The sequence below is a fragment of the Aquila chrysaetos genome, chromosome 26 (assembly GCF_900496995.4).
Source record: "Aquila chrysaetos chrysaetos chromosome 26, bAquChr1.4, whole genome shotgun sequence".
Taxonomy (NCBI): Eukaryota; Metazoa; Chordata; class Aves; order Accipitriformes; family Accipitridae; genus Aquila; species Aquila chrysaetos.
The window spans coordinates 1,072,717-1,098,598 of NC_044029.1; the positions used below are offsets into that span (position 1 = coordinate 1,072,717).

At 50.0% G+C, this 25,882-nt stretch overlaps 8 protein-coding genes across 8 annotated transcripts; 4 read left to right on the forward strand and 4 right to left on the reverse strand.

Annotated features, from left to right (window-relative positions):
- Window positions 1–92: 92 nt before the first annotated feature.
- LOC121232647 (histone H2A-IV) lies at window positions 93–517 on the forward strand. The gene has a single exon (XM_041120573.1). The coding sequence runs from the start codon at window positions 108–110 to the stop codon at window positions 495–497; it is 390 nt and encodes a 129-aa protein (XP_040976507.1). The 5' UTR covers window positions 93–107; the 3' UTR covers window positions 498–517.
- LOC115336178 (histone H2A-IV) lies at window positions 101–10,062 on the forward strand. The gene is made up of 2 exons (XM_030002808.2): window positions 101–109; window positions 9,580–10,062. Coding segments are annotated over exons 1-2 (393 nt in total). The 5' UTR covers window positions 101–107; the 3' UTR covers window positions 9,971–10,062.
- LOC115336187 (histone H2B 1/2/3/4/6) lies at window positions 8,749–9,281 on the reverse strand. The gene has a single exon (XM_030002818.2). It carries the CDS (start codon window positions 9,207–9,209, stop codon window positions 8,829–8,831), a length of 381 nt encoding a protein of 126 aa, XP_029858678.1. The 5' UTR covers window positions 9,210–9,281; the 3' UTR covers window positions 8,749–8,828.
- On the forward strand, window positions 9,560–25,421 carry LOC115336183 (histone H2A type 2-C). Its single transcript, XM_030002814.2, has 2 exons — window positions 9,560–9,575; window positions 24,760–25,421. The coding sequence occupies exon 2, from the start codon at window positions 24,765–24,767 to the stop codon at window positions 25,152–25,154; it is 390 nt and encodes a 129-aa protein (XP_029858674.1). The 5' UTR covers window positions 9,560–9,575; window positions 24,760–24,764; the 3' UTR covers window positions 25,155–25,421.
- LOC115336169 (histone H1.01) lies at window positions 10,606–11,916 on the reverse strand. The gene has a single exon (XM_030002800.2). The coding sequence runs from the start codon at window positions 11,654–11,656 to the stop codon at window positions 10,994–10,996; it is 663 nt and encodes a 220-aa protein (XP_029858660.1). The 5' UTR covers window positions 11,657–11,916; the 3' UTR covers window positions 10,606–10,993.
- LOC115336199 (histone H4) lies at window positions 20,236–20,688 on the forward strand. Its single transcript, XM_030002830.2, has one exon. The coding sequence runs from the start codon at window positions 20,270–20,272 to the stop codon at window positions 20,579–20,581; it is 312 nt and encodes a 103-aa protein (XP_029858690.1). The 5' UTR covers window positions 20,236–20,269; the 3' UTR covers window positions 20,582–20,688.
- Window positions 21,462–22,144, reverse strand: LOC115336184 (histone H2A type 2-C). The gene has a single exon (XM_030002815.2). It carries the CDS (start codon window positions 22,115–22,117, stop codon window positions 21,728–21,730), a length of 390 nt encoding a protein of 129 aa, XP_029858675.1. The 5' UTR covers window positions 22,118–22,144; the 3' UTR covers window positions 21,462–21,727.
- Window positions 22,964–23,411, reverse strand: LOC115336175 (histone H3). The gene has a single exon (XM_030002805.2). The coding sequence runs from the start codon at window positions 23,394–23,396 to the stop codon at window positions 22,986–22,988; it is 411 nt and encodes a 136-aa protein (XP_029858665.1). The 5' UTR covers window positions 23,397–23,411; the 3' UTR covers window positions 22,964–22,985.
- Window positions 25,422–25,882: the final 461 nt, after the last annotated feature.

Here is a 25,882-nt window from a genome sequence, read left to right on the forward strand (position 1 = left end):
CGCCGCCGCTCCGCCCGGGCGGTATATAAGCGGGCGGGCGGGCGCGGCGGGGAGCAGGTCGTTGTTCGTGCGAGTTGCTGCTGTCTTCTGTTGCCTGAGTCGCTGCGATGTCCGGCCGCGGGAAGCAGGGCGGGAAGGCGCGGGCCAAGGCCAAGTCGCGCTCGTCGCGGGCCGGGCTGCAGTTCCCCGTGGGTCGCGTGCACCGGTTGCTGCGCAAGGGCAACTACGCGGAGCGGGTGGGCGCCGGCGCCCCGGTGTACCTGGCGGCCGTGCTGGAGTACCTGACGGCCGAGATCCTGGAGCTGGCGGGCAACGCGGCCCGCGACAACAAGAAGACGCGCATCATCCCCCGGCACCTGCAGCTGGCCATCCGCAACGACGAGGAGCTCAACAAGCTGCTGGGCAAGGTGACCATCGCGCAGGGCGGGGTGCTGCCCAACATCCAGGCCGTGCTGCTGCCCAAGAAGACCGACAGCCACAAGGCTAAAGCCAAGTAAACGTATCTAAGACTAATCAGGAAACAAAATGGACAAAAAAAAAGGCTCTTTTCAGAGCCACCCACAGTGGTCATATGGGACTGAGTCACTCTTTGGTTTCGGTTCTTCTAGGGAATGCAGGCACAAACATGTAAGCTGTTTTTCCTTAACGTGTTTACCTTAACTATGCTGTTCTCTGCTTGCTGAAGTTTTTTTTTAGGGAGGTTGTTTTATTAATACTAAACGTTAGTTTTAAAAAATTTTGGGCTGATCCACTGAGGGATTCAATATACTTGTTTGTTCCTTTTTTAGAATTACTTCCTAATTTTTTTTAATAAAACATTTTTGTGCTTTTAAGAAAATCTGGACATTCTTAACACGTCAGTAATGGCACCTATGTTTTTATACAATACTGGAGTAAATATTGCATTGCCTAGTAAGAGAATTCTGGCTTTGTTGTAGGTGTTCTTGCAGTATTTATTGGAAGATGATATAAACCAAAGTATTCATATCAGTCTAGATTATTTCTGTTCTGTTGGAAAGTATTAAAGAGTAGCCGATCACTGTCACAAGTCTGGGCAATGCAGTTTTCAAGTTTAGAGAGAAGGGAAGGGTGGGGAAGCAAAGAACACACAAAAAAAATAAAACCCTGAAGAAATAATATGGTCCCGGCAGTGACCCTGAACCAATTATTTCACAACAGGAGGGATGTTCCCTCCCTCAGGCTGCTTGTTGATTTCTATTCTTCGCTGCATTTTAATGCTGTTGTGAGAGAGTCCTGCTGGCTTTCCTTGGCAGAATTAACTCTGCAGAACACTAGGGAAGGATTTCAGGCAGGGCAGGGTTACCGGTGTTCTCAGTTCGCTGCCTGATGTGATGTGCCACCACGCTGACAGCCACTGCCATATGCCTGGAAGAGCACTATCACTTTTAACTTCGTTTTTCTGGCGCTACTGACTGGATCCACCCCCTCTTCTGCATGAGGTATGGGGAGTTTTGAGCTCCCACCTCATTTTGGGAGCAGGCAAGTGGCTCTTAGAAGAGCTGCTGCTGTTCCAGCAGGCCATAATGTTGACTTACAGTTGTTTCTCTGCTTTGATGTTGCCCTGCTTGCTTCCGATTTCCTTCTGGCTTTAGTGGGGCTCCTTGCTGCTTTTTTAGCCTCACAGTCTTGTGCAGCCTCTTGGCCGCAGAGGCCACCAGCTGCTTGACTTTCCTGGGGCTCTCTTTTGCGCTCTGTGGAGGCAGACGCAGCCTTGGTGGTCAGCTCTGTGGCACTGGAGTAACAGGAGGAGTTTTCAGTATTACCAGTTTTCCCCATCCCTGTCCTCCAGTATAGGGAAAAGAGAGATGTGGACTAATGTATCTGTGGACCTGGTGTTCACTGAGTTTAGCTTTCCTAAAATTGAGTTGGTAAGAGGTTCACTTCCCCCTTCTACAGGGGAGGGAAGTTTCCACTCCCCTCTGGGTCTGTCTTTGTTCCACATAATGAAACTGTCATCTGCATATCAGAAGCACTGGGAATTGTAGCAAAAATGGGGAAGAGTCCTGTGAACCCCCCTGGGTATGTGTGCATCACCTCAATGTTGTGTGAGAGGATTTAAATTCTAGTCTCTAGACTGTAGAAACTATCAAGAGGACAATCTTTTGGATTTCTTTCCCTTATAAATTGGTGCTCTGGTATCAGCATTAGAAATGCAGTAGTACAGAAAATAGAGTCTTCATTATCATTCTTGTAGTTGTGTCTCTCATTTCCCTGTTGCAGAATGCGTTTAGGCAATATGTGGCTCTAGTTTCAAGTCGTCCATCTGGGTAACAAAGCCTTAAAAACCCGATAGGACTATGTGAGGTCTAAACCGTGAAGGGCCAAAAGGCCTCAAATGTATACTGTACAGCCAGACACGTTCGTGAAGTGTGGTTTACCACAACTGGGCTAAGTGGGCAGACTGGTTTTGAAAATAGATGTATTTCTTAACAAGGCGAGTGTGAACACCCGCAGTCTCCTAAGCGGCACAGGCGGATTTCCCGGTTCTTTCTTTAACAACTCGGGTTTCCAACAGCTGAGTGGGAGAGGAAGGTGCGAACGCCTGTGATCAAGAGACAAAGAGCGATCCGCCTCCCGAGGCCCGTGTGACTGGGACCACTTTGCAACTCTGAGGAGCCGGCGCTGCGGGCGGCCGGGCCAAACAAAAGGCAGTGCATCCTCCGCACCCCCCCACCCACTCCCCCCCGCGGCGGGTCGGCCGCTGATGGACAGCTGCCAGCACCCATCCCTCTGCTCCCACCGCGCCTGAGGAAAGGGGGACGTGGGCTCTTTCGGACGGCGGACCGCCCAATGGCACCCGGATGGAAGGGCTGGCTGCACATTGAAACGAATTAATTATGTATGAATTTGTTTGTTTCTTCGTTGGGCGTTTTATTCCTTGAGTGAGGGAAGCAGAAAAAGAACCGAAACACTCAAAGGGCTTTTAATGTCTACGAAGCAGTATTGGTTTTACTGCGTGATTTAATCCCACGAGTTTAATTTGGGTACGTTAACGGGGAAGAGTTTAGGCTGAAGCCGAATTATCTCGTCGCTGCGTAAACGCAGCGGGTGGCGGAAAACGGAGCGGACAGGTCCCACCGGGACCCCTCGCTTCTCCAGCGACTGCGAAACCCTCTGGCTTTGTCGGTCTGGCCGTGGCAAACGGAGATTTTCCTGCTCCCCGCGCCGGTGCCAGAGACGGGGATTCAAGGACCGATCCTCCCCCGGGGGAGGAGGGAGCCGGTCTCCACTGGGGCCAAGTCGAAGGGGGGAGTGCGGTGTAACACGGCAGATTCCGAGAGGAGAAGCGGCGAGGGAGGCCGGGCCGGGCCGAGGAGGATGCCGCAGCGGGGATGGGGCCTTGCGGGGGTCGGAGGCTGAGCGGGCTGCGCTGCTCTGCGGCACCCGGCCCCCCCCGCCCCGCAACGGGCTCCGGGGACCTGCGGGGAGAAGGGAAAGGAAAGGGTCGGCCGGAGCAGGGCCCCGGATTTCTAAATCCAGAAAGAAGCTATTTCCTTTTCACTTTTTCACCAACTGAGGTATTTTTAACTCTGTCATTGTCAAGATATAAACCTGTAGGGTAAGGGGATGAGCCCGCAGTATTCAGTTCAGACAAATGCTGTAAATAAATCCCAGTTCTTCTGAAGCTTCTTGATGTCCCCTGTTGTTTATACCCTGTGCCATTTCCTGCTGAGAAATACCGTCTTTCATGCAAATGTTCTCAGGTGGAAAATACTGTAAAAATGAAAAAAAGTGTGAAAGAATTATCTGCCTTCATGGTGTTACGAAAAGGATTAATCACTCTGATTGTCTTTATCAACGTTTCAGAAACACTCATTGTTTGATTTTTGTCCCGTCAATAAATGCACAATTAGAGGCTGCTTCTGTAAGTCTGAAGTACAACAGATACACATCCCATGAGGTTTTGCGTGACATTTAAGTATCGATTAATGTTAAAACTCCAGGAGCTAAATGCGCCTTACACGCATGTGGCCATTTCCCTTCTTCCATAGGATTTGTACCAGCGATTTCAAAAGGCAGAGTTTAAAAGCTCCTGCATGTAGGGAGTGGAACCAATCCAGAGAAATTGTCTGGGCTTCCTGAACCAGCTCAGTTGAGCCCAGGCACCCGGCTTTGCCTGTGATCCAGTCAGTCCGGTCTGCTGGTGCTTGGAGCGCAGGAGGAGGCAGCCCTATTTAAAGACTATTTCAATGTGTAGAAAGATTGGGGCTATGATATTGCTATGGCAATTCTTCTCCTCTTTTCTAAGTGGGATGATGAAACATGCTAACCTTGCTGTGTCCCAAGCGCACAAGGCAAAAAAAATCTTTATCACGTGCAGTGTTTGGATAGTTTTGCGTTGCAGTGGCTGCTGCTTGCTGCAAAAGGAAAAGGGGATGCACACAAGAGATGCATGCATTTCTTCATAGCTCTGATGCTGCATAAAGGTAGTGCAAGATCCCTTACTCTGAACTCCAAATTTCAGTGGTAATTCTCCATGTGTGCCATCTTCCTATTTTGGGAATTATTTCTTCCATTTTCCTATGGTCCTTCCAAGCACAAAATCTACATGCAATGCAAGCAGGACTACAAGTACAAAAAAGGTTGTGGATTTTACTGGTGATGAAAATTCCAAGCTGTCCTGATACTCCTTTCATACGCAAACTACTTATTTTCTATTTTTAAAATGCAAGTATGTCCAGAATTGCTTCCTGAGCTTTTCTGTGTTAAAAAATGAATGTAAGAACCTTTGTGATTAATACTTAGTATCATTTTTGACAAAGAATGCTTCTGGAACCACCTCTCCCTCAGGACAGGCCATCAAATAATTTAGTTCTTTGCAGCCACCAAAGAAATGCGAACCAAAACCTAAAACACCCTTTCTACCTACACAGGCCTCTGGTTCTGACCCCAGTCCCCGAGGAAAGAGCTGCCCCTGCTCACTGTAATGCTTCTTCCTTCCTTGTAGGTAAGTGAGCTGGGAAGGCAGAAGGGGTGTTTGCAGCTCCCTTCCCCTCTGGTTCCAGCCCTCTTCTCCAGTGAGATTTGTGCCACGTCTTGAGCTGCGCTGTGCTCTGATACAGCACAACCCCAAGACCAGGTTTTTGGAGCCCAAGGACTCAAGTTTTTCCTTTACAATGTGAACCAGGAACATTTTCATTACTGGCCAAAAGCATTACATCAAGGTGTATGTAAGACCGAATCTTTTTCCCTAGCTGCAGTTGATACTTTCTCCCTCAAGGCTAATTATTTTGAAATATATTCTTTTCTATTAAAACTGGAAGAAAAAGTCTCTGGGAAAACGACATAGCAATAATTTGCCCCATGTGTTGAGTAATTATAATCTCTCGCCATTAGGAAAAACAATTTCATAAGTAGGGGAGCAGATATTGATTTACTCCATTAAAAAAAAGAGCAGGAAATAGTATAGAATTGCTATAGCCAGTGTGTGATTTGTTCAGGTTTTGGATCAGGTGTATGACATTTATTTCTTGTTTCTGATTCACTGTCCGGTCAGTTAACTAAAGAATACAGTTATTTGTTTACCCAGTTGGTGTATTTCATTTTTGCAGAAATAAAAGCACTTCTTTTTTTTTTTTTAAACGTGATGATTTATAAATATAAATTTTCCTGTAGGTATGCTGATCTAGCGAAGATATAAGTCTTTCCAAGAATGCTGCTAACTTTATTATTCCATTAAAAATAAGATAAGGGAATTTTTTTGTAACTGTTCAGACTGTTCTTCAGTGTTCTTTACAGCTGGTTATCCACTACAGGACTAAACTGTAATTTAACTGTTAATTTGATATACAAAAGGTTGCTGATATTAAAAAAAAGAATTTTGACAAAAATGTTTCTATAACCAAAAAGAAGTATACCCTATATCCTATATTTCAGTTGCTGTGAATAAAGAGGTATTCTGAAGATAGACATGGAGGGTAGATAAAAATACAGCACAAAGGTCCTGTTTAAAGATTATGTAGTCTAGCACTTCCCAGTGTTGAGAATTGATAGGACTAATAGCCTGGTTTAGCACTAGAAGATAAAGTAGTCGAAGCCTTAGGCCACAAGAGGTGGCTGAGAGTAAACATTTTGTTCAAACTAATCCTGCAAACACAGAACTAGCTGAAACCGGCAAATGCAAGCAGAATGAAGATGATAAGGACCAAGGAAACAATTCCAAGAGAATGAGGTAACTTCAGAAGGCGGCCAGCCCAGGGAACAACAAAACCAGTAAGTCAAGAGACCACAGACCAGAATTAAGTGATTAGACTTGGGGATCGGGTGATGGGTGGTAGAGGTACAACTGGGGGGCAGGATCTGGGGTAGGGGGTCCCTCTTTGGAGGCACCTGGCTTGAACTGCTCTGCACGTGGGGTAAATAAACCACTTATTTACTCAGCGGATTGGAGACTTGTCTTCTTGGAGCAGGAGCGTAGGGCCGAGCCCTGTTGAGGGGGCTTGCGCATAATTTCTACCATGGTGTAGGTGGCAGCAGCATAATTCCTGCTACACCAGGATGATGTATTTGAACACTGTGCCATCTTACTGTTGTTGGGTGATGTCATCTGGGTAGAGTGGATTTAAGAATACAAAGAACACTGCTTTGGACTGAATAGGAAAGAACATTAAAGAGCAAAAATGATGGAAGAATATGCTGTCATATGATTTTATATGCACATTATTTGCTTTATTAATTTTGCATGTTCATCCACCTGTGGGATGAAATTGTTATGTTTGCTATATTTGCTAAGCCTAACTCCTCCTACTTTTACCTTTGGTTAAAAGAACAAGCACACAAAATTTTCCATGGTAGTTGTTTTTTGTCATGTCAGAGACTTTGGTCTCAGCACTGATAGAAAAATAACGGATGTGATAGAATCAGATCTGATGACATGCATGTGCAGGTAGAAATGCTATGTTCACATTATAGCCCCTAATATTGCTTTATCATTCATACTGAGATTGGAAGTAGCAATCATAAGCAACATTTTCTTTTCTGTTGCATGAAGAGTTCCATGAGCCTAGAAACAATTCCACATACTGAAACAGCCTAAAAAAAAAAAAAAAAATCCCCTGAAATTTCTGCAAAAGCTATGTTAATGAAGTGTGCAGCATGCAGCATACAAAGACAGGAAAGGCAAAAAGAATGCTTATGGATTCCTGAGCTCGGAGGCCAAAAGGCACCACCGGGCTCCTACTTCAACTCAGGCAACAGGGCTGCCCTGCGGTAGCTGTAGTTTGAACTAGGGTCTGTTTTTTAGGACAAGATAATGAAATTTGACTTTTACATGACTGATTATAGAGAATAATAGCCACTGAAAAATTCTTCTGATGATCATCATCACTGTCAAAATATGAGCACTTTTAGTGCCTTTCTAGTGACCCACATATCCCCTTACACAAAAACCTGGAGACTGAAATATGCCATGGTTTATTAATCTTTTCAGGTATTAGACATATACAGAGGCCCAGAATGTGCAAACTATGTTTCAGTTTGCACTAAGGCACTTCAAAAGCAGATCTCTAATCTCCATTTGAAGCTGCTAAAAAACGGAGTATGGAGGATGCCACTTCCCACTCGATACCTGAAATCCCATCCAAGAAGTGCCCATCAGCCTTCAAGCTGAAAGTAACTGCTAAATTGGTGACAGATTAAAGAGAGACCTCATACCTGTCTCTGTACCTGTACTACCAAACATGCAGTCAGTACTGGAAAGGTTGACTTTTGTGATTCTGTGGTCCCTGTATGAAGTAAGTGTGCTCAGAAGTCCACAGAATATGCTTAGAATGCAGGATTATTCAGATCTCGTTTGAGATAAGGCAATACTGGCTTTGATCTGCATCTACAGCAGCATCTAATTACCCAAGAATGAGGTGGAGTGATTTAGAAAGCCTGCGGATTGAGGCTGAAAGACGTTAGGGCTGATTAGTAGCTATATGATAAACTCTGATAGTTTACGAAGCCAGCCCATAGTGACTAGTTTCTTAGGTTTTAATAGTTTTAATACAATTAATGACATATAAATACAGGAAAGGTCAAATAGGTAGGAAAAAATATTCATCTTCACTTTGTGTTTTTAGTTAGAGGGAATATTGTCTACCTAAAGCAGTTGTAGGGAGAAGCTATACACGCTATTATAAAAAAAATCACATGCACAGTAGAATTAAGAAAATTACTGAAGATAAATAACTTTTAGAAAGGACTTCTGTACTGTATTAATCACTGGGCTATTAGTAAAAGCTTATTAAGATAAACGTCACTTGCTACTACACAAATTCTTTCACTGTACCCTGTAGCCACCTGTCACTTCAGCTACAAAAAAGACTGAGCACCATCAAGTGGTAGACATTGTTACAGCAGTTACAACGATGTACGTGGATCAGCTTCCATTAGTAATAATTTTGATACTTTCCCGACTAGAAAACTACAGCCTTTTTTTCCTTCAATTTACAACGCATATAACATGAACATACTTAGAATTAATAGCGATGTATTGCACCAGAAAATACACATATCACAATTTTAGGAAGAACTGTAATAGAACTAAGGAAACTACTACCTAGAAAGAAAATACAGTAATAAAAAAGCTTTAGTAACAGGAATTTCAGTTATAACAGATCATTTCTTACCCAGATAAAGTCTTATGTGCCCCAACACAATATTGGAGAACAATTCGTTCATCAGAATTAATCTTAAGAGGGACTTAAAAAACTGACCGTAAATTAAGAACACACTCTGAAGAACTGACAGTGCAGCCCTTTTATTGAAAACTTGGTGGCTCTTAAAAGAGCCTTTGGGTTAGAACTGAGGATCCGGGAGACGCTCTACTTGGAGCTGGTGTACTTGGTGACAGCTTTGGTACCCTCGGAGACGGCGTGCTTGGCCAGCTCGCCGGGCAGCAGGAGCCGCACGGCCGTCTGGATCTCCCGCGAGGTGATGGTGGAGCGCTTGTTGTAGTGCGCCAGGCGCGAGGCCTCGCCAGCGATGCGCTCGAAGATGTCGTTGACGAAGGAGTTCATGATGCCCATGGCCTTGGACGAGATGCCCGTGTCGGGGTGCACCTGCTTCAGCACCTTGTACACGTAGATCGAGTAGCTCTCCTTGCGGCTCTTCTTGCGCTTCTTGTCGCCCTTCTTCTGCGTCTTGGTGACGGCTTTCTTGGAGCCCTTCTTGGGCGCGGGGGCGGACTTGGCTGGCTCGGGCATGGCAGCAAACGCGCGACTCCCGCAGACCCCAAACGCCGCACAGACAAACGCAAAGAGACGAAGTGAGAGGAACTAGCCGAGTGCCACCTATTTATAGCTCCCTTATGCAAATGAGCAGCATTCCCTCTGCGTACTTTTATTGGCCAGAACACAAGCGCGCGTCATAGCTCCCCTATAGCCGTCTTTCATTGGTCGGAATTCGATTCACCTCCTCATTGGCTGCTCAGAGCAGACCTACTTCTCAGCCTATCAGCGAAGGGGCGAGGTGGAAACAGCGAGGCTATAGCTGAGGAGCGCTGGCTGCTTTGCTCTGTTCTGTTGCTGGTTGCTCTTAGAGGCGAGCGAGGAAGCAAGGAAAGAAGCAAGGAAGGATGTCCGGCCGCGGGAAGCAGGGCGGGAAGGCGCGGGCCAAGGCCAAGTCGCGCTCGTCGCGGGCCGGGCTGCAGTTCCCCGTGGGCCGCGTGCACCGGCTGCTGCGCAAGGGCAACTACGCGGAGCGGGTGGGCGCCGGCGCCCCGGTGTACCTGGCGGCCGTGCTGGAGTACCTGACGGCCGAGATCCTGGAGCTGGCGGGCAACGCGGCCCGCGACAACAAGAAGACGCGCATCATCCCCCGGCACCTGCAGCTGGCCATCCGCAACGACGAGGAGCTCAACAAGCTGCTGGGCAAGGTGACCATCGCGCAGGGCGGGGTGCTGCCCAACATCCAGGCCGTGCTGCTGCCCAAGAAGACCGACAGCCACAAGGCTAAAGCCAAGTGAACCCAAGGCAGCACGTTTTCTCTTCCGGAGAAAATAATCCAAAGGCTCTTTTCAGAGCCACCCACAAAATCATAAGAGAGCTCAGTTATCCATACTATAGTTACGCCGGTTTATACGAATTACTCGACCCGTGTTTTTTCTTATTTTCTTCATGTTTATTAACAGTATTTTTGGCTTGGTGATAGTAGCAACGCTTTCCATGTTTTTGTTACCGCAAAGTCGTGCCAAAGTGTCCTCTCAAAGCAACTTTTTTCCTGGGATGGGCTCTTTCCCGTTTAGTCCTAAAGCCAGAGAACACGGGAACGCTGTATTTCGGTGAGTGCTCCCGTCCCTCCCCCCTCTTCCGCCTTTTTCTTCTCCGAGAGTGGCTGAACCAGCACCAGAGATACGAGGCGTAATCGTCTTCGGGGAAGGGGGGGAAGGGGCAGCGGGCCGGGCTCTCCCCGGCCAATCCTTGGTCAGGGCGGGCTTTTTCAATACTTAAAGCTCGCTCTTTCTCCTCGGGAACAAAAGGAATGGGAGAGCTTAGGGCTATTTTCGGGTAAGTAACGAAACCCTCCCCTCCTCCCCCAAATAGACACAACACCATTTAAGGAGACACCTTCAGAGAAATAATACAATAGATTAGACATGGCTCAGTAGTAGCGTGCCCGGCAATTGCATTACTTTTGTTACAAAATATATCCTTAAAAAAAAACGTACATCCGATGTTTATCAAAACATTATAAAACATTGCTTCCTGGTAATCAAACCAATTACTCGGCAAAAAAAAAAAAAGAAAAGAGATGTAAAAGTCTACACTTTCCTAAAGCCGCCGCGTTATACCGTGCTCGTTAGCGTTTCTTTCGGTAATTGTAGGGGAAAAGAACACACAATTGATCTCTGACGACTTACGAATTACTGGATCCTTGCTGCAGGTTACTGACGACCTCGGTGCCTCAGCTCCTTTAGGGAAAGTGTGGGTGGCTCTTAAAAGAGCCGTTGGATAACAAAATACGGAGAGCAGGACTCTTCTAGTATAATTTACTTCTTTTTAGGCGCCGCCTTCTTCGCCTTGGCCGCTTTGGGCTTGGCCGCCTTGGGCTTGGCTGCTTTAGGCTTCACCGCCTTCGCCTTGGCCGGGCTCTTTGCTGCTTTCTTGGGGCGGCCTGCCTTGGCCGCTTTCTTGGGGCTCTTGGCTGCTTTCTTGGCCGCGGCGGCCGCCGGCTTCTTCGCTTTCTTGGGGCTCTTCTTCACTGCCGCCGCTTTCTTGGGCTTCTTGGCAGCGCCGGCGGGCTTCTTGGCTGCCGGCTTCTTGGGCTTGGCGGCGGCTGCCCGCTTCTTGGGGGCTTTTTCCTTCACCTCGCCGGGCTTCTTGTTGAGACGGAAGGAGCCGGAGGCGCCGGTGCCCTTGGTCTGCACCAGGGTGCCCTTGCTGACCAGGCTCTTGAGCCCCAGCTTGATGCGGCTGTTGTTCTTCTCCACATCGTAGCCGCCGGCGGCCAGCGCCTTCTTGAGCGCGGCGAGAGAGAGCCCCTTGCGCTCCTTGGAGGCGGACACGGCCTTGGTGATCAGCTCGGTGACGCTGGGGCCCGCCGGCTTGCGGGCTCTGGAGCCGCCCCCCGCCGCCTTCTTCGGCTTCTTGGCGGCGGCCTTGGCGCCGGGCGCGGGCGCATCGGGGGCGGCGGCGGGAGCGGTCTCGGACATCGCGGCGGCGGCGGCGGCAGCGTCCTCTGCGGAGCAGGCGAACACAATTGGGCTGGCGCGGGTCAGATGCTCGTATTTTTAGAGAGGAGCCGCGCGGTGATTGGTGCGTTGCAGAGCCCGCCCCGCTGCACGGCCGGGGAGCCCTTCGGTGTGCTCGATTTGTGTTTCTTTGGACTCACAAAAGTGTATTTTCCTCGGAATTTCTGCCACCAAATCGCCCCGTTTCCCCGGTGAGGGAGGAGAAGAGCAGGTACTTGCGTTCGGGAGAGTTTCCAGCCGCAAACACGCGGGCTGAGTTAAAGGAGAGGCGATAAATCCCGTGTGCTGCTGCTGGAGAGACCTCTGAAGAGAGAAACTTTTGTTTTTCATTGCAAATTAAAAATTTCCTTTTGACATAAATGTTGCAGCAACGGCTCAGTCTGGTTCTTTAGAGGGTTTTCTTGGGGTCGAAGTTGAAATCGGCCGATTTAAAGCTATTTTGACAGTTTAAATTGATTTTGCAGAGGAGGAAGTAACACAAACTCCTCTTTCAGCTCTGAATATGGATTAAGAACCGGTTCCTTTGACCATGTGTTTTACCTCCTAAAACGCTAAAGTCTAGTGAAATAGTGTCTCGTACAACCTCCTATTGCATTTTTTATAGAGCCATAAGCAATTTGTTAAGATCTGGAGATTTATGAACACACGGTTTATTTTGTCTTCCTGGAATTTCAGTAGAAGGGAGGCAAACTTACCCTGCTACCTTGTGCTGGGTGTTTTCTTTCTTTTGTTTGTTTTCCATATGAATTTCTGAGCCAATTATTAAGTAAATCAAGCTATTTGGTTTTCATGTTGCATTTGAATTTCAGGTAAACAGTTATTTGATATCTGATGTTACAAAACTGCAGCCTTGTAAAAGAAAGCAACCTCCTAAACTTCTGGTGATACTGAAATGATCTGTTGTGTCTCTAGTAATTTAAGATGTGCAAGGACTAGAATAGCAGTTTAGTAGTTATGCTCTTCCTTCCCAGAGAGTATTATCTTGCTATGTATTTTCTCTAATAATAGTAGAATTTAAAAGCATGTTAACTGTTTGTTTTGTTTTTGTTTTGTTTTTTTGGGTTTTTTTTTACGTTTCACACAACATGTCTGCACAAAGGTTTATCTAAAGCCAATTCTGAATCCTCTTCCCACTCTAAATAAAACCCACCTAATTCTTCCTTATGCATTTTACAGCCATCACTGAAGTGAGGAAATGCTTTTAGGACAAAAAGTAGAGCACTTTGTGATAACCTGAGTTTTAACAAGGGGAGAGAGAGGTAGGCCATAGGTCGTTCCTAAAGAACCAGGAAGAATTCAATCAGTATCGATATTTGGTGGAAGATGGTGTAATATGCTGAACAGAACAGAGCTCTGGAATAATATTTCATTAATCTTTACCTGATTATAAACAAGTGTATTATCCATTGCCTTTTGTAGTTATTTAAGAATCACAAAGGCTACACTTCAGCCCTGCCCTCTGATTTCATTTGATATTGCCAGATATAACATATAATGTGAACACAGTATTTAAGTACGTATTAGCAACCAAACTTTCAGATTTTATGAAAAGGTAGTTTGGTGTAAGTGTAATCCTATTTCTACTGCATTGCCTCATTTACAATGGCTGTTTTGTAAATACTGAATGTGTATATAACACGAAAACATTTTAGTTTGCTGTAAAATTGGGTTTCAGTGAATACGAAACTGTGAATAAATGCAATGAATGGAAAAATTGCAACCTGCACTCTTGAAGCAAAAAGTATCAGAAAAAAAAAAAAGGTTGCAGGAAAAGTGCACCTAAGCTCTGAAATGCTTCAACAGGAAGATAATTGAGAGAAGGGCTAATCAAACTGGGAATTTCATGGTCTTGTTTGTAAAAGTTATGTAACATAATATATGGATACAGGAATGAAATAAATTGGAGTGGATGTGATATTGAAGATATATACCTTCAGAAATTACCAAAACTGAAGTAAATAAATACATTTTTTTAAGCCTATGTCCTACATGTGTTTGTAAATCAAGGAATGAGACTTTCCACTGACTTGACTACATAGTGAAATAAAGTAGCAGTGCTGGGAGGAGAAGACATTTAACAGCTACCAAGACACTTCATGGCATATAGACAGAGGAAAAGTGTAGACCACGAGTGACATGTCAGCAAAATGGAAACTCATGTTGCCTCCTCTTGTTATTTTGAACTCATACATATTTACTTCAGTATCCTTCACTGGAGGAGATTTAAATACTCCAGCCCTCAGCTGTGGCTTCACAGAGTGTTGATTCAGATTTACTGGTGGCTGAATTGAGGTGGCTAAAATGGTCGCCATCCCAGTTGTCTGGCTTTTCTCCCAGCAGTTGCTACCCTCTCCCCATTCCCAACAGGAACAGCTAATAATATGTGTAGCAGCTTCTGATCTCCAACAGTTAGTCTACTGTCTTAAAATAAGCTTCAGAAATTTTGTGACACAGAGAGAAGCTCTGATATTTCCGTTTTCATGGCTTTGCAGCAAAGACATAAAATATCTTTAGCGATGTAGAATTGCTGATTGGGACACATGTTCTCCTTTACATGAAAGAAATGTATGCAGGAACATTTTGGAAAGTCAAGGTGCATTTGGCAATTTTAAAAAGAATTTGCTCCGCAGTCAGAGCAGATAGTGTAGAAGGAATGGACAGATGTACTCAGGCAAAGAAAAAATATGGTGAAGGGTTATATAAAAGGCAGGAATGGCAGTTTCACCTCCAGCTGAGCAAATGAGAAAAGGAAATAATCCTGGTTTTCGTATAGGAAGTTGTAGAAAGACTTAATGAAGAAGGCGCCACATAGACTCTGAGATGCAGTTTGGCTTTTCCAATGAGACTGGAGGGAGGCAGACCTCATCATTCATTAGAAGAGGAGAATAGTGATATCAGGATTTCCAGAGATACTTTTGGAGAGAGCATCACTGTAATGTCTCCTACATCTGAATGACTTCAATCCTTCTCACTTCATGGGCACGCCAGCAGGCCACACTACATCACAAACCTGTACAAGATTGCAATCTGAACCCCGCAACTCACTTCCCTTCAGATGCCCAGGTCTGTCCAACTTTTGCAGTTATCTATTAAGACCTCTTGGCATAAACAAGGAGACAAATGAACCACAGCCAAGGGCTGGCACTGCACTTGAGAGCTATCAAACATTCCCATCTCCAGTTTAGCACCTGCCAGTACTTGTTCCTAAGAAAATGAACTCTGGGTTATATTTAGATATTTTTGCAATAATGAGAGGTAGCACAGTAAGTGTTCTTCTCAAGAAATTTTGTTAGGATGCATTAACATGAGAGCTAGCCACACAAATGTGGCTAATGGGCTGCTCTACCTGCTGTAGGTTAGTCCTGTGGTCAGTCATTCTTGGACAGCTGGAGGAAATGCAGCTGATATGCCTGTGTACCACAGCCCCTCTCCTTCCTTCAGGTGATAATTTCCAGAGAGATTTAGGTGAGGCCTTTGCATTATGTGCTGTACTCCAGCATACATGTTCTGCAGGAAAGAGGTGTAAATACTCCCTACAACCATGATTACGCTCCTATTAGTGTTACACCCATGTCTTACTTGCCCTCAGTGACTTCATCCTTCATTTGAGTTACAAATGTAGTAACTCCTGTGATCAAACCAGCCAGCACAGTTTAACAGCTTTTAACCCTTAGCTAAACAATTTTAAAGTGGTACCTACCAAACTACAAACTTGTTGCAGCTCAGCCAACAAGTCTCTGCCTTCATAACACTCATGTTGCTGCTGCTGCTCTCAAGACTCCTAAGCACACTGAGGCCACACAAGGCCTTTTAAATCCAGTGCATGGCTGAGCATCTCCAGTGGGCAGGACAAATAGGGCAGGGCAACGGATGACTGTCCCCATAGACTCAGCTTCCTGGAATGTTGCACACTCCTCCCTGCACTCTTGGTTAAGGGTTGGGGCACCTATTGTGGCCTCTCTTCATCATTGTCATGGCATGTCATTTGGGAATTGAAAACCTATAGACCAAAACTTGGATATGTCGAAAATTAGGAGGCACTGGGAAGGATGTCCTTCCTAGGAAAGCAAAAAAAACCCCAGCAAAAACTCAGGGGGCCAAAACCCTTCCCAGAAAAGCTAATAAGGAAATAAGATGCACTTTGTTCTCTACTGTATGGGAGTTTACCAGGTTAACACATTTTTACTTTTCTCACACACAGGCACAGAAAAGGTCTTCACCCTCACCGTCAGTCAGATATCAAAGAACAGAATTATTTATGTCTTAAAGTACTTTGGTCTTCTAAAACTTACCTAAGGTGCTTAAGAAACTGTCTTCTGGACCACCCTGGCATGCATTGAATGTAGTCATCAACCAGGGATTGAGGACCTCAGGCCCTGAGGCAAACTGTCCATGAGAGGTAAGCAACATTACCAGAAGCTCCATCAGCCATGGCTCCCCAAAGAAATGGTCTCCTCCTGCATCGACAGTGCCTCTCCTTCATCTGCATTCAGTAGTGAATTCCACCAAGGAAGGGTGGCACCACACTGTCCTTTCAGAGCAGCCTCTCCATCAGCACTGAAGCCTGTCTGCTCAGAGAAGTGAGCAGCCCACACAGAGCAATTCTGAGCAACCCACTCTTCCTCCCCACAACACCCTGGCACTTCTGCGTGCTTTCTGCCCTCCACTCTGTCCTATGTGTGTGCCAGGGCTCCTGTGAATGCTGGTAAAAGGGAGGGAGCAATGTGACCAACCCACATACCCCCTCCAGCCAGAGCCGTGTACCTATGGAGGGACAAAGTGTCCTTGGGCACGTAGTGCATGCACAGCTGGCCTGCAATCCGCCATCTCCCTGGCTGGTGACACCCCAGGCGCTGATGTGACAAGCTTCCAGGTACATTTGGGTTAGCAGGCAACCCATTTTTTTGCCACACAGCAGTGATGGTGGCACCCAGACACTGTGTAGGCTGGACTTCTGCCATTGATGAGAGCCAAAGCATTGTGTCACACACCATGTGAAGATGCTCTCATTAAGTGATGCTGCCTTGCCGGTTTTCCTCAGAGGTGTGGGGGTGAAGCAGATACTGGCTCCAGATAAGGCTGCTTGTGCCATCTTTCTCGAGCAGGAGTACCGCAAGGTAGCAGTTGGGTGCCAGCAATATAGGTTGGCTGTCTTCCCATAGAAGGGAGAAAAAAAGTTTTGAAGAGTTGTTCAGTGTGTAAGAGAGCTGTGCTGTAGCTTATGTTTTTTACACTACGTGGTTTGCAGCTGTGCATTCTGTGGGCTGGTGCCAGAGTGGTACTGTCCCTGGTTAGGATGTCATCCAGACTGCCAGGGACACTGGAAGGGCCGGCTGGTGCCCAGATTTCCCCACAATATACAAATGAGGCCAGTCACTCAGCACTCCTGCTGTCAGACAGTTAGGAAGTCAGGAATCTGGCTTCACAGGCTCATGAGAGTATATATAATATACACCGTGGGCACATTCAAGAATAATGTATTTCACCTATTTTGCCTGCAACCTGCCTTGTATGGTCTGGTCCCAGAAAGAAGGATTGGCTTCTGTAGTAAGTGTATTAAGTCTAAATCTTGGTCTTCCTGACATAGTTTTTTTCTGTTTTGGACACTGCAAATGCAATCAAGTTTTGGCTGATTCGTGCATGAAATAAGAAGTAGAATAACAGGTTTCACTTTTGTGTGCTGTTTGAGGTTAGTAGTTTGTAACATCTTACATTTAATTGTATGGTTAACAAGATCATCACACAAGGCCAGCACTGAGCAGCTAAGAGCAGGGATCAGCCTGTGTCCAGCTATATGGAGGTGGTAAATAAAGAGAAACCAGCTGGGGTTTTGGGTTTACCCAAACTGCAATAGGAGACATCTACAAGAAAGGAAACTTAATAGCCCAAATTACCCAAAGCTGTTGAGAAAAGGGCCTGCTGATCAATAAATTAAATGTTTTGGGTAATTCTGATATTAACTGTCCAGATCTAATGCACATTCCTTTGTACAAATATCTTCCCTGTAGGAAAAAAAAGAAGAAAAAAGAAAAAAAAAACCTAAAGAAAAAAAGAACCAAAACCTAAGTGGATGCAAAGGTGTAATTTGTGCTTGTTTTGTTAATTCTTTAGAAGAAAACAGGCCTTGACATGCTTGAGTACATGGAAAGGATTTCAAGGGTTACCGCTGTCAGCCACAACAGTGGATGAGGACAGGAATGTTTGTTTGCATTTGACACTGATGAAAATAAAAGGTTCTTACACTTGAAAATGGTTCAGATTTAAATTTTTCTTTTTGTCATTTTACAACGTGCTTATTCTTCTAGCATGGTGAATGGTCTTAGCTCTGGGATTTTGGGTGGGGGGGTTGTCATCTTCTTCTCCCTAGGGTAGCAAGGTCATCTGGTTATAGTCTCTTCAGTGTTAAAGGAGACACTAGCTCTACTGGGCTAGTATCAGGGACACACAGTCCATAAGTCTGGGAGAGGACAGATGAAGAACACAGAGTGTAGTAGCAGAACGTGTTTCGGCAGTTAGGAATATCACCATGGATCCAGAGTGGGGAGAAATGAATGGGCAATATGAGTGGGGCAGCCCTGAGATTGTGCTGCCCTTTGAATTGCATTCTGGATGGACACTTATGGTCATAACAGTGGAAGAACGGAGTAATTCACAGTCAAGTTCCATCTGGGCCGATATCCCATCTGTGACAGAGGCCAGTAAAAAAAAGAGTGTAATAACAATAGCTGATATCTCATCAAAATGATGCCTTAGGTCCTAGTGATTTGTAGGCCAGGCATTCACCAGGTCCAGGGGGTATCTTTGGAGAGCTTTGAATGCATTTTTCTCCTGTGTATTTATGGATTGCTTTCTCTGGACATAACATCTCTCATTTTTCATGCTTTAGGATGTGGATTTAGCATGACAAGTTATAAAAGGTTGAGGAACAGGTACAGTGAGAGTGGTAGATGGACAAACGGGTGACGGACATGTATACTACATGGAGCGTATCCCTTCCATAGAGGAGAATCTCATTTATATACACTTAAGTGTCCTCAGTGTGTCTGTGTGTGTTACAAAATGGTGCTGGAAAATATGCTTTCTACGGTGTAGATGAAGTGGGACAAAGTGGCAAAGAGAGTGAACTGAACCCCTTTTCCTGTAGCTGAAGAGAGGTGAAGAGAATATATTTCAAGCAGAGGGAATGACAAGTCATTTGAAAGAACAGTGAAAAAGAAATCAAGTCTTCAGGGCCAGGCAGAGATATTCTTATATAAAATATTTGAACTGAAAGATCCTGGGAAAAAATTACCTCACCATTATATTTTTGGATCCCATCACTAACACAGACCTTCCCTCCTGGAGTCACTGTGACTGAGGCAGAACCAAATGCCAATGTCAGCGAGACAAAAGGTTGTCAGAGTTCACAAAGATCTCCCTGAGACCTTCAGCTTGAAGGGCTCTCCTCTGACTCTGTGGATAATGACGTGTGTATTCAGCCATGATAAGCACAGGCAAATTCTCCATATTGGAATTATGCTAATCTCATACCCCAGTGGGCCCTGAGCTACGAAAAGGAAGACTGCAAGGATAGCCAGCAGAAATGAGGTGTGGATTTAACAGTCACGATGACTGATTTTCAGAGTTATGAATCATACCAAAATAACAGAGAAATGTTGTCACTGGCAACGTACACTGGTGAAAGGAAAACATGTTGTATGAAATAAAGAGTATCTATCCACTCAGAATGATGTCAGGCCTTTGAAAACATGGAGGTACACACACACATAGCTGAAGTAGCTATTTCGGTTGTGTATTTGACATACATGACTAATTTTTACCCTGTTAGTAGCAGTGACCTAAATGGAAATATAATGCTTTCTGAATGTGACCAGGATGTCTGGGACTTAATATGAAACAACACTCCAGACAACAGGATAGAAAATAAAGGGCCTTCTCCAGTTCTATGCTGAAAAAGCCCTTTGTGGACTCACCAGTGATGCTGTAATCTGAGAGTCAGGCATAGCCAGCTTCTAGAAAAAAAAACATGTTTATACATGTGATTTTTCTGATGCTTCACAGCATAAGGCCACGGAGGGGACCTGTCAGTTCTTACATTTAACAGCCGGTTCTCAATACTACCGTCGAGTCCTTGCAATGTGACCTCAGAACTAATGAGACATGGTCAGCATGAACTTAACAACGGTCCGGGGAGGCCTCAAAGCCGCCGGCTCCCTGCTCAGTGGCACCCTCGCCCGTCAGAGAAGGAAGGTCTGCGCGCCGTCGCCCCGCCCGGGGGGGCAGATGCCGGGAAACGGCGCTTCGGGGGCCCCGGGGCCGGGGGAAGGCGAGCGAGGCGGAGGCGGAGGCGGGGACCGGCGCGGCGGAGCCGGGCGGGGCCCCGGGGCGGGGCCCGAGAGCAGCGAAGGGCGAAGGCCCCGCCCCGCCTCGGCCCGCCCCGCCCGCGGAGGGGCAGGCCCCGCCCCCGCCGGCCGTGCCCGCCCCTGCTCCCAATCAGGTCGGACCCCTGGCTATAAAGGCCGCGGCGCGGGCGGCGGCGGCTCACAGCTCGGAGCGGTTGGAAGCGCGAGCAGCATGTCTGGCAGAGGCAAGGGCGGGAAGGGGCTCGGCAAGGGGGGCGCCAAGCGGCACCGCAAGGTGCTGCGCGACAACATCCAGGGCATCACCAAGCCGGCTATCCGCCGCCTGGCTCGGCGCGGCGGCGTGAAGCGCATCTCGGGGCTCATCTACGAGGAGACGCGCGGCGTGCTGAAGGTCTTCCTGGAGAACGTGATCCGCGACGCCGTCACCTACACCGAGCACGCCAAGAGGAAGACGGTCACGGCCATGGACGTGGTCTACGCCCTCAAGCGCCAGGGACGCACTCTCTACGGCTTCGGCGGCTGAACGCCTCTTCGCTCCCCGACCGACCACCTCGAGAACCCAAAGGCTCTTTTAAGAGCCACCCACTTTTTCCTTTAAAAGAGCTGTGTCGCGTTGCTCCACTTGCCCGAGTTGTTGCCACGTTTCTGCTTCTGTGCCCCCGTCCTCCTTATCGTACCCCCATCTCGCTTTTCTTGCCGACCTGCAGCCGGGCTGGCGAGCCTTGCAGTCCGCCTCTGGGTTTCTCTCTAGCGCCATGCTGCCGCATCGTTTCCCTTCCCAGCTCTTCTGCCTGCTCTTTCCTTTCCGGCAGCCGCTTTCGTAAGAGCTTGCTGGGGCGCTGCGCCCTGCCACGCGAGCGCTCTGCTACTTTGCGGCTCTTCCCGAGGCATTTACCGACGCCCAGAAGTCCCTGGAAACCGCCGCGGCCCTGCAGGGCGAGCCTAGAGCCTCTCTCATCCGCGGCTGTGTGCGGAAAAAACACGGGCCGAGGCAACAGCCCCCCCCCCCCCCCCCAAAAAAAAAGAAAAAAAAGGAAAGAAGCGAAACCCGGCTCCGTCTCGCCGAGTTCTCTACTGCAGGGCGACACATCCTTCGCTTCCTCCTGCCCGAAGCGGGGAAAGGGCCGTGACCACACCGGCTTCACCTCAGGCGCGAAGCGCGGAAGGGAGCTCGCTCCGCCGCGGAGGGGGCTGGCGGCCTCCCACAGGCGCCGGGCCCCGCCCCGGCGGCGAGCGGGTTAAGCGCCCTCGCTCTTTGAAGAGCCCGCGCGGGCGGCGATTGGCTCCGGGCGATTCCGCGCTCGCTCGGCAGAGCCGGCGCTCCGCTCGCCGGGCGCTCGCCCCAGCACAGCCCCCGCCCCGGGCACCGCCCGCTCGGGAGAGCGGCGCGATCGAGCCTCCGCCCGCTAGCCGCTGCGGGGCCCGCGAGGAACACGCTGGCTTCCCGGCCGCGCCTGAGCTCGGCGGCTCATAACTGGGCCGGGGCGGCTACAGAGGGGAGACACCCCCCCTTCTAACGCGAGCGGACCCTCCCCTGAGGAACGCACGCACGCCGTTCCCCTGCCCCCCGCGCAGCAGCATCTCCAGCTCCTTCGCGAGGCTGTGGGTGGCTCTGAAAAGAGCCTTTGGGTTTCGCTTCTGTGCTCGGAGGCGCTCCTCCCGGCCCGGTTCACTTGCTCTTGGCCTTGTGGCTCTCGGTCTTCTTGGGCAGCAGCACGGCCTGGATGTTGGGCAGCACCCCGCCCTGCGCGATGGTCACCTTGCCCAGCAGCTTGTTGAGCTCCTCGTCGTTGCGGATGGCCAGCTGCAGGTGCCGGGGGATGATGCGCGTCTTCTTGTTGTCGCGGGCCGCGTTGCCCGCCAGCTCCAGGATCTCGGCCGTCAGGTACTCCAGCACGGCCGCCAGGTACACCGGGGCGCCGGCGCCCACCCGCTCCGCGTAGTTGCCCTTGCGCAGCAGCCGGTGCACGCGGCCCACGGGGAACTGCAGCCCGGCCCGCGACGAGCGCGACTTGGCCTTGGCCCGCGCCTTCCCGCCCTGCTTCCCGCGGCCGGACATCCTCGCTCCGTCAGTCGGTCCCTCCCTCGCTCGGCGTTAAGCTCCCGCTGCCGCTGGAGAGAAGCAGGTGAGTTACCCGCGCCCTGCGGCCCGCCCTTATATCCCTTCCCTTTGCGCGGCCGCCGGCTCCTGATAGGCCGAGGCCCCGACCGGAGAACGCGCACCCAATGGCCGAGCGAATCCCGTCCTGGCCAATAGCGAGGGGCGCAGCTCCGAAAGGCCTCCGCCCGCCCTCTCGCGGCGGCCAATGACGAGGCGGCAGGGGCGGGATTCGGCAGGCGGCTCCGCCCGGAACGAACGATCGCTCCCGCCGCCGCCCGGACCCGCGGGGGCCGCGCCGCGCCGCCCCGTATTTGCCTGTACTTTCTCTTTGGCTTGATTGTTTTAGAGCAGCCGGGTCGGCAACGTGCGCGTTGGGAGGCCGGAGCTGAGGAGGGGGGAGAGAGGAAGAGAGAGGCACGGTGGCTGTGTCAGCGAGCGGGAGTAAAGGAGGGGAAAGGGCGGGGGGGGTTACCGGGAGAGCCGAAAGGCGGTAGTCCTCTTCCCCGAGGGAAGATTTCGACCCTTCCTAACACCGGGTCACCCCGACGTTTTCCGGCCTTTCAAAACTGTACACAGCTTCCATGCATCGGACAATCACCACAGCTCCCTCCCTTCCGTCCCGCCCACCCCAACTGCTGAGGGGAACACTACTGGAACATGTTTCATTAAGTGAATTTTAGGAATGTTTTATAGAATATGATTATTGAAAAATAAAACTTGTGCAGCAGTGTCACAGCTCTTTCATTGTGTATGGAGTGGCTCTTAAAAGAGCCTTTGTGTTGGTTAGAGTAATTTCTCAAAGTACGTGGTACATTTCCAAACCGGTTTATGCGCGCTCGCCGCGGATGCGGCGGGCCAGCTGGATGTCCTTGGGCATGATGGTGACGCGCTTGGCGTGGATGGCGCAGAGGTTGGTGTCCTCGAAGAGCCCCACCAGGTACGCCTCGCTCGCCTCCTGCAGCGCCATCACGGCCGAGCTCTGGAAGCGCAGGTCGGTCTTGAAGTCCTGCGCGATCTCCCGCACCAGGCGCTGGAAGGGCAGCTTGCGGATCAGCAGCTCCGTCGACTTCTGGTAGCGCCGGATCTCGCGCAGCGCCACCGTGCCGGGCCGGTAGCGGTGCGGCTTCTTCACGCCGCCCGTGGCCGGCGCGCTCTTGCGGGCCGCCTTGGTGGCCAGCTGCTTGCGGGGCGCCTTCCCGCCCGTCGACTTACGCGCTGTCTGCTTCGTGCGCGCCATCGCTCTGAGACAAAGAACCCGGTGGGTAACGAGCAGAACCAGTGACTGCTGCCCGCTAGTCGGGGAGTATATATAGCGCTAGTGCCTTCTCTGATAGGCGGAGGGCTACATCCTGGGTGTCATTGATTGGTGGATTCGAAGTTTAAAAATCCCGCCGGGGCAGGTACCGCCCACCCCTTTCAGTCATTGTTCTGGCTACGGACCGCTACCGCCTCAGCTGGCCGTTCCTTTATCACTGTGTAGTTTTTCCATTTCTGGAAACCCTTCATGTACTATTGATTTCAAATTCTTTTCGGCAGTGTGTGAGTTAATATTTAAGACTTGCCTTTTGAAATATTTTATTCATTTTACTGTGTAATTTTCCTTTTTTTCAAATAGATATTTCTGTGCAGACTTAAGGATAAATTTTCACTGGAAGATACAGATGCTTTTATTTAAACACTTTAAAACATTTCAGAAAGAAACAGTATATAAAAAGAGAAAACAGGGAAAAAAGATGGCAGTTGGAAAAAATAGGTTGGAAGGCATAAATAAAATTGAGATATTAGAAAAAAAAGTTTCATCAAAGAATCAAAAAGATTCACTCCTTTTACTCCCTATTAATACCAGATGAACACATCAACGGTGCTGAAGTTTTAGGTGCAATCGGACAGCGACTGCGAGACCGGTTTCCAGTAGTGTTCCCCTCAGCAGTTGGGGTGGGCGGGACGGAAGGGAGGGAGCTGTGGTGATTGTCCGATGCATGGAAGCTGTGTACAGTTTTGAAAGGCCGGAAAACGTCGGGGTGACCCGGTGTTAGGAAGGGTCGAAATCTTCCCTCGGGGAAGAGGACTACCGCCTTTCGGCTCTCCCGGTAACCCCCCCCGCCCTTTCCCCTCCTTTACTCCCGCTCGCTGACACAGCCACCGTGCCTCTCTCTTCCTCTCTCCCCCCCTCCTCAGCTCCGGCCTCCCAACGCGCACGTTGCCGACCCGGCTGCTCTAAAACAATCAAGCCAAAGAGAAAGTACAGGCAAATACGGGGCGGCGCGGCGCGGCCCCCGCGGGTCCGGGCGGCGGCGGGAGCGATCGTTCGTTCCGGGCGGAGCCGCCTGCCGAATCCCGCCCCTGCCGCCTCGTCATTGGCCGCCGCGAGAGGGCGGGCGGAGGCCTTTCGGAGCTGCGCCCCTCGCTATTGGCCAGGACGGGATTCGCTCGGCCATTGGGTGCGCGTTCTCCGGTCGGGGCCTCGGCCTATCAGGAGCCGGCGGCCGCGCAAAGGGAAGGGATATAAGGGCGGGCCGCAGGGCGCGGGTAACTCACCTGCTTCTCTCCAGCGGCAGCGGGAGCTTAACGCCGAGCGAGGGAGGGACCGACTGACGGAGCGAGGATGTCCGGCCGCGGGAAGCAGGGCGGGAAGGCGCGGGCCAAGGCCAAGTCGCGCTCGTCGCGGGCCGGGCTGCAGTTCCCCGTGGGCCGCGTGCACCGGCTGCTGCGCAAGGGCAACTACGCGGAGCGGGTGGGCGCCGGCGCCCCGGTGTACCTGGCGGCCGTGCTGGAGTACCTGACGGCCGAGATCCTGGAGCTGGCGGGCAACGCGGCCCGCGACAACAAGAAGACGCGCATCATCCCCCGGCACCTGCAGCTGGCCATCCGCAACGACGAGGAGCTCAACAAGCTGCTGGGCAAGGTGACCATCGCGCAGGGCGGGGTGCTGCCCAACATCCAGGCCGTGCTGCTGCCCAAGAAGACCGAGAGCCACAAGGCCAAGAGCAAGTGAACCGGGCCGGGAGGAGCGCCTCCAAGCACAGAAGCGAAACCCAAAGGCTCTTTTCAGAGCCACCCACAGCCTCGCGAAGGAGCTGGAGATGCTGCTGCGCGGGGGGCAGGGGAACGGCGTGCGTGCGTTCCTCAGGGGAGGGTCCGCTCGCGTTAGAAGGGGGGGTGTCTCCCCTCTGTAGCCGCCCCGGCCCAGTTATGAGCCGCCGAGCTCAGGCGCGGCCGGGAAGCCAGCGTGTTCCTCGCGGGCCCCGCAGCGGCTAGCGGGCGGAGGCTCGATCGCGCCGCTCTCCCGAGCGGGCGGTGCCCGGGGCGGGGGCTGTGCTGGGGCGAGCGCCCGGCGAGCGGAGCGCCGGCTCTGCCGAGCGAGCGCGGAATCGCCCGGAGCCAATCGCCGCCCGCGCGGGCTCTTCAAAGAGCGAGGGCGCTTAACCCGCTCGCCGCCGGGGCGGGGCCCGGCGCCTGTGGGAGGCCGCCAGCCCCCTCCGCGGCGGAGCGAGCTCCCTTCCGCGCTTCGCCGCCTGAGGTGAAGCCGGTGTGGTCACGGCCCTTTCCCCGCTTCGGGCAGGAGGAAGCGAAGGATGTGTCGCCCTGCAGTAGAGAACTCGGCGAGACGGAGCCGGGTTTCGCTTCTTTCCTTTTTTTTCTTTTTTTTTGGGGGGGGGGGGGGGGGGGCTGTTGCCTCGGCCCGTGTTTTTTCCGCACACAGCCGCGGATGAGAGAGGCTCT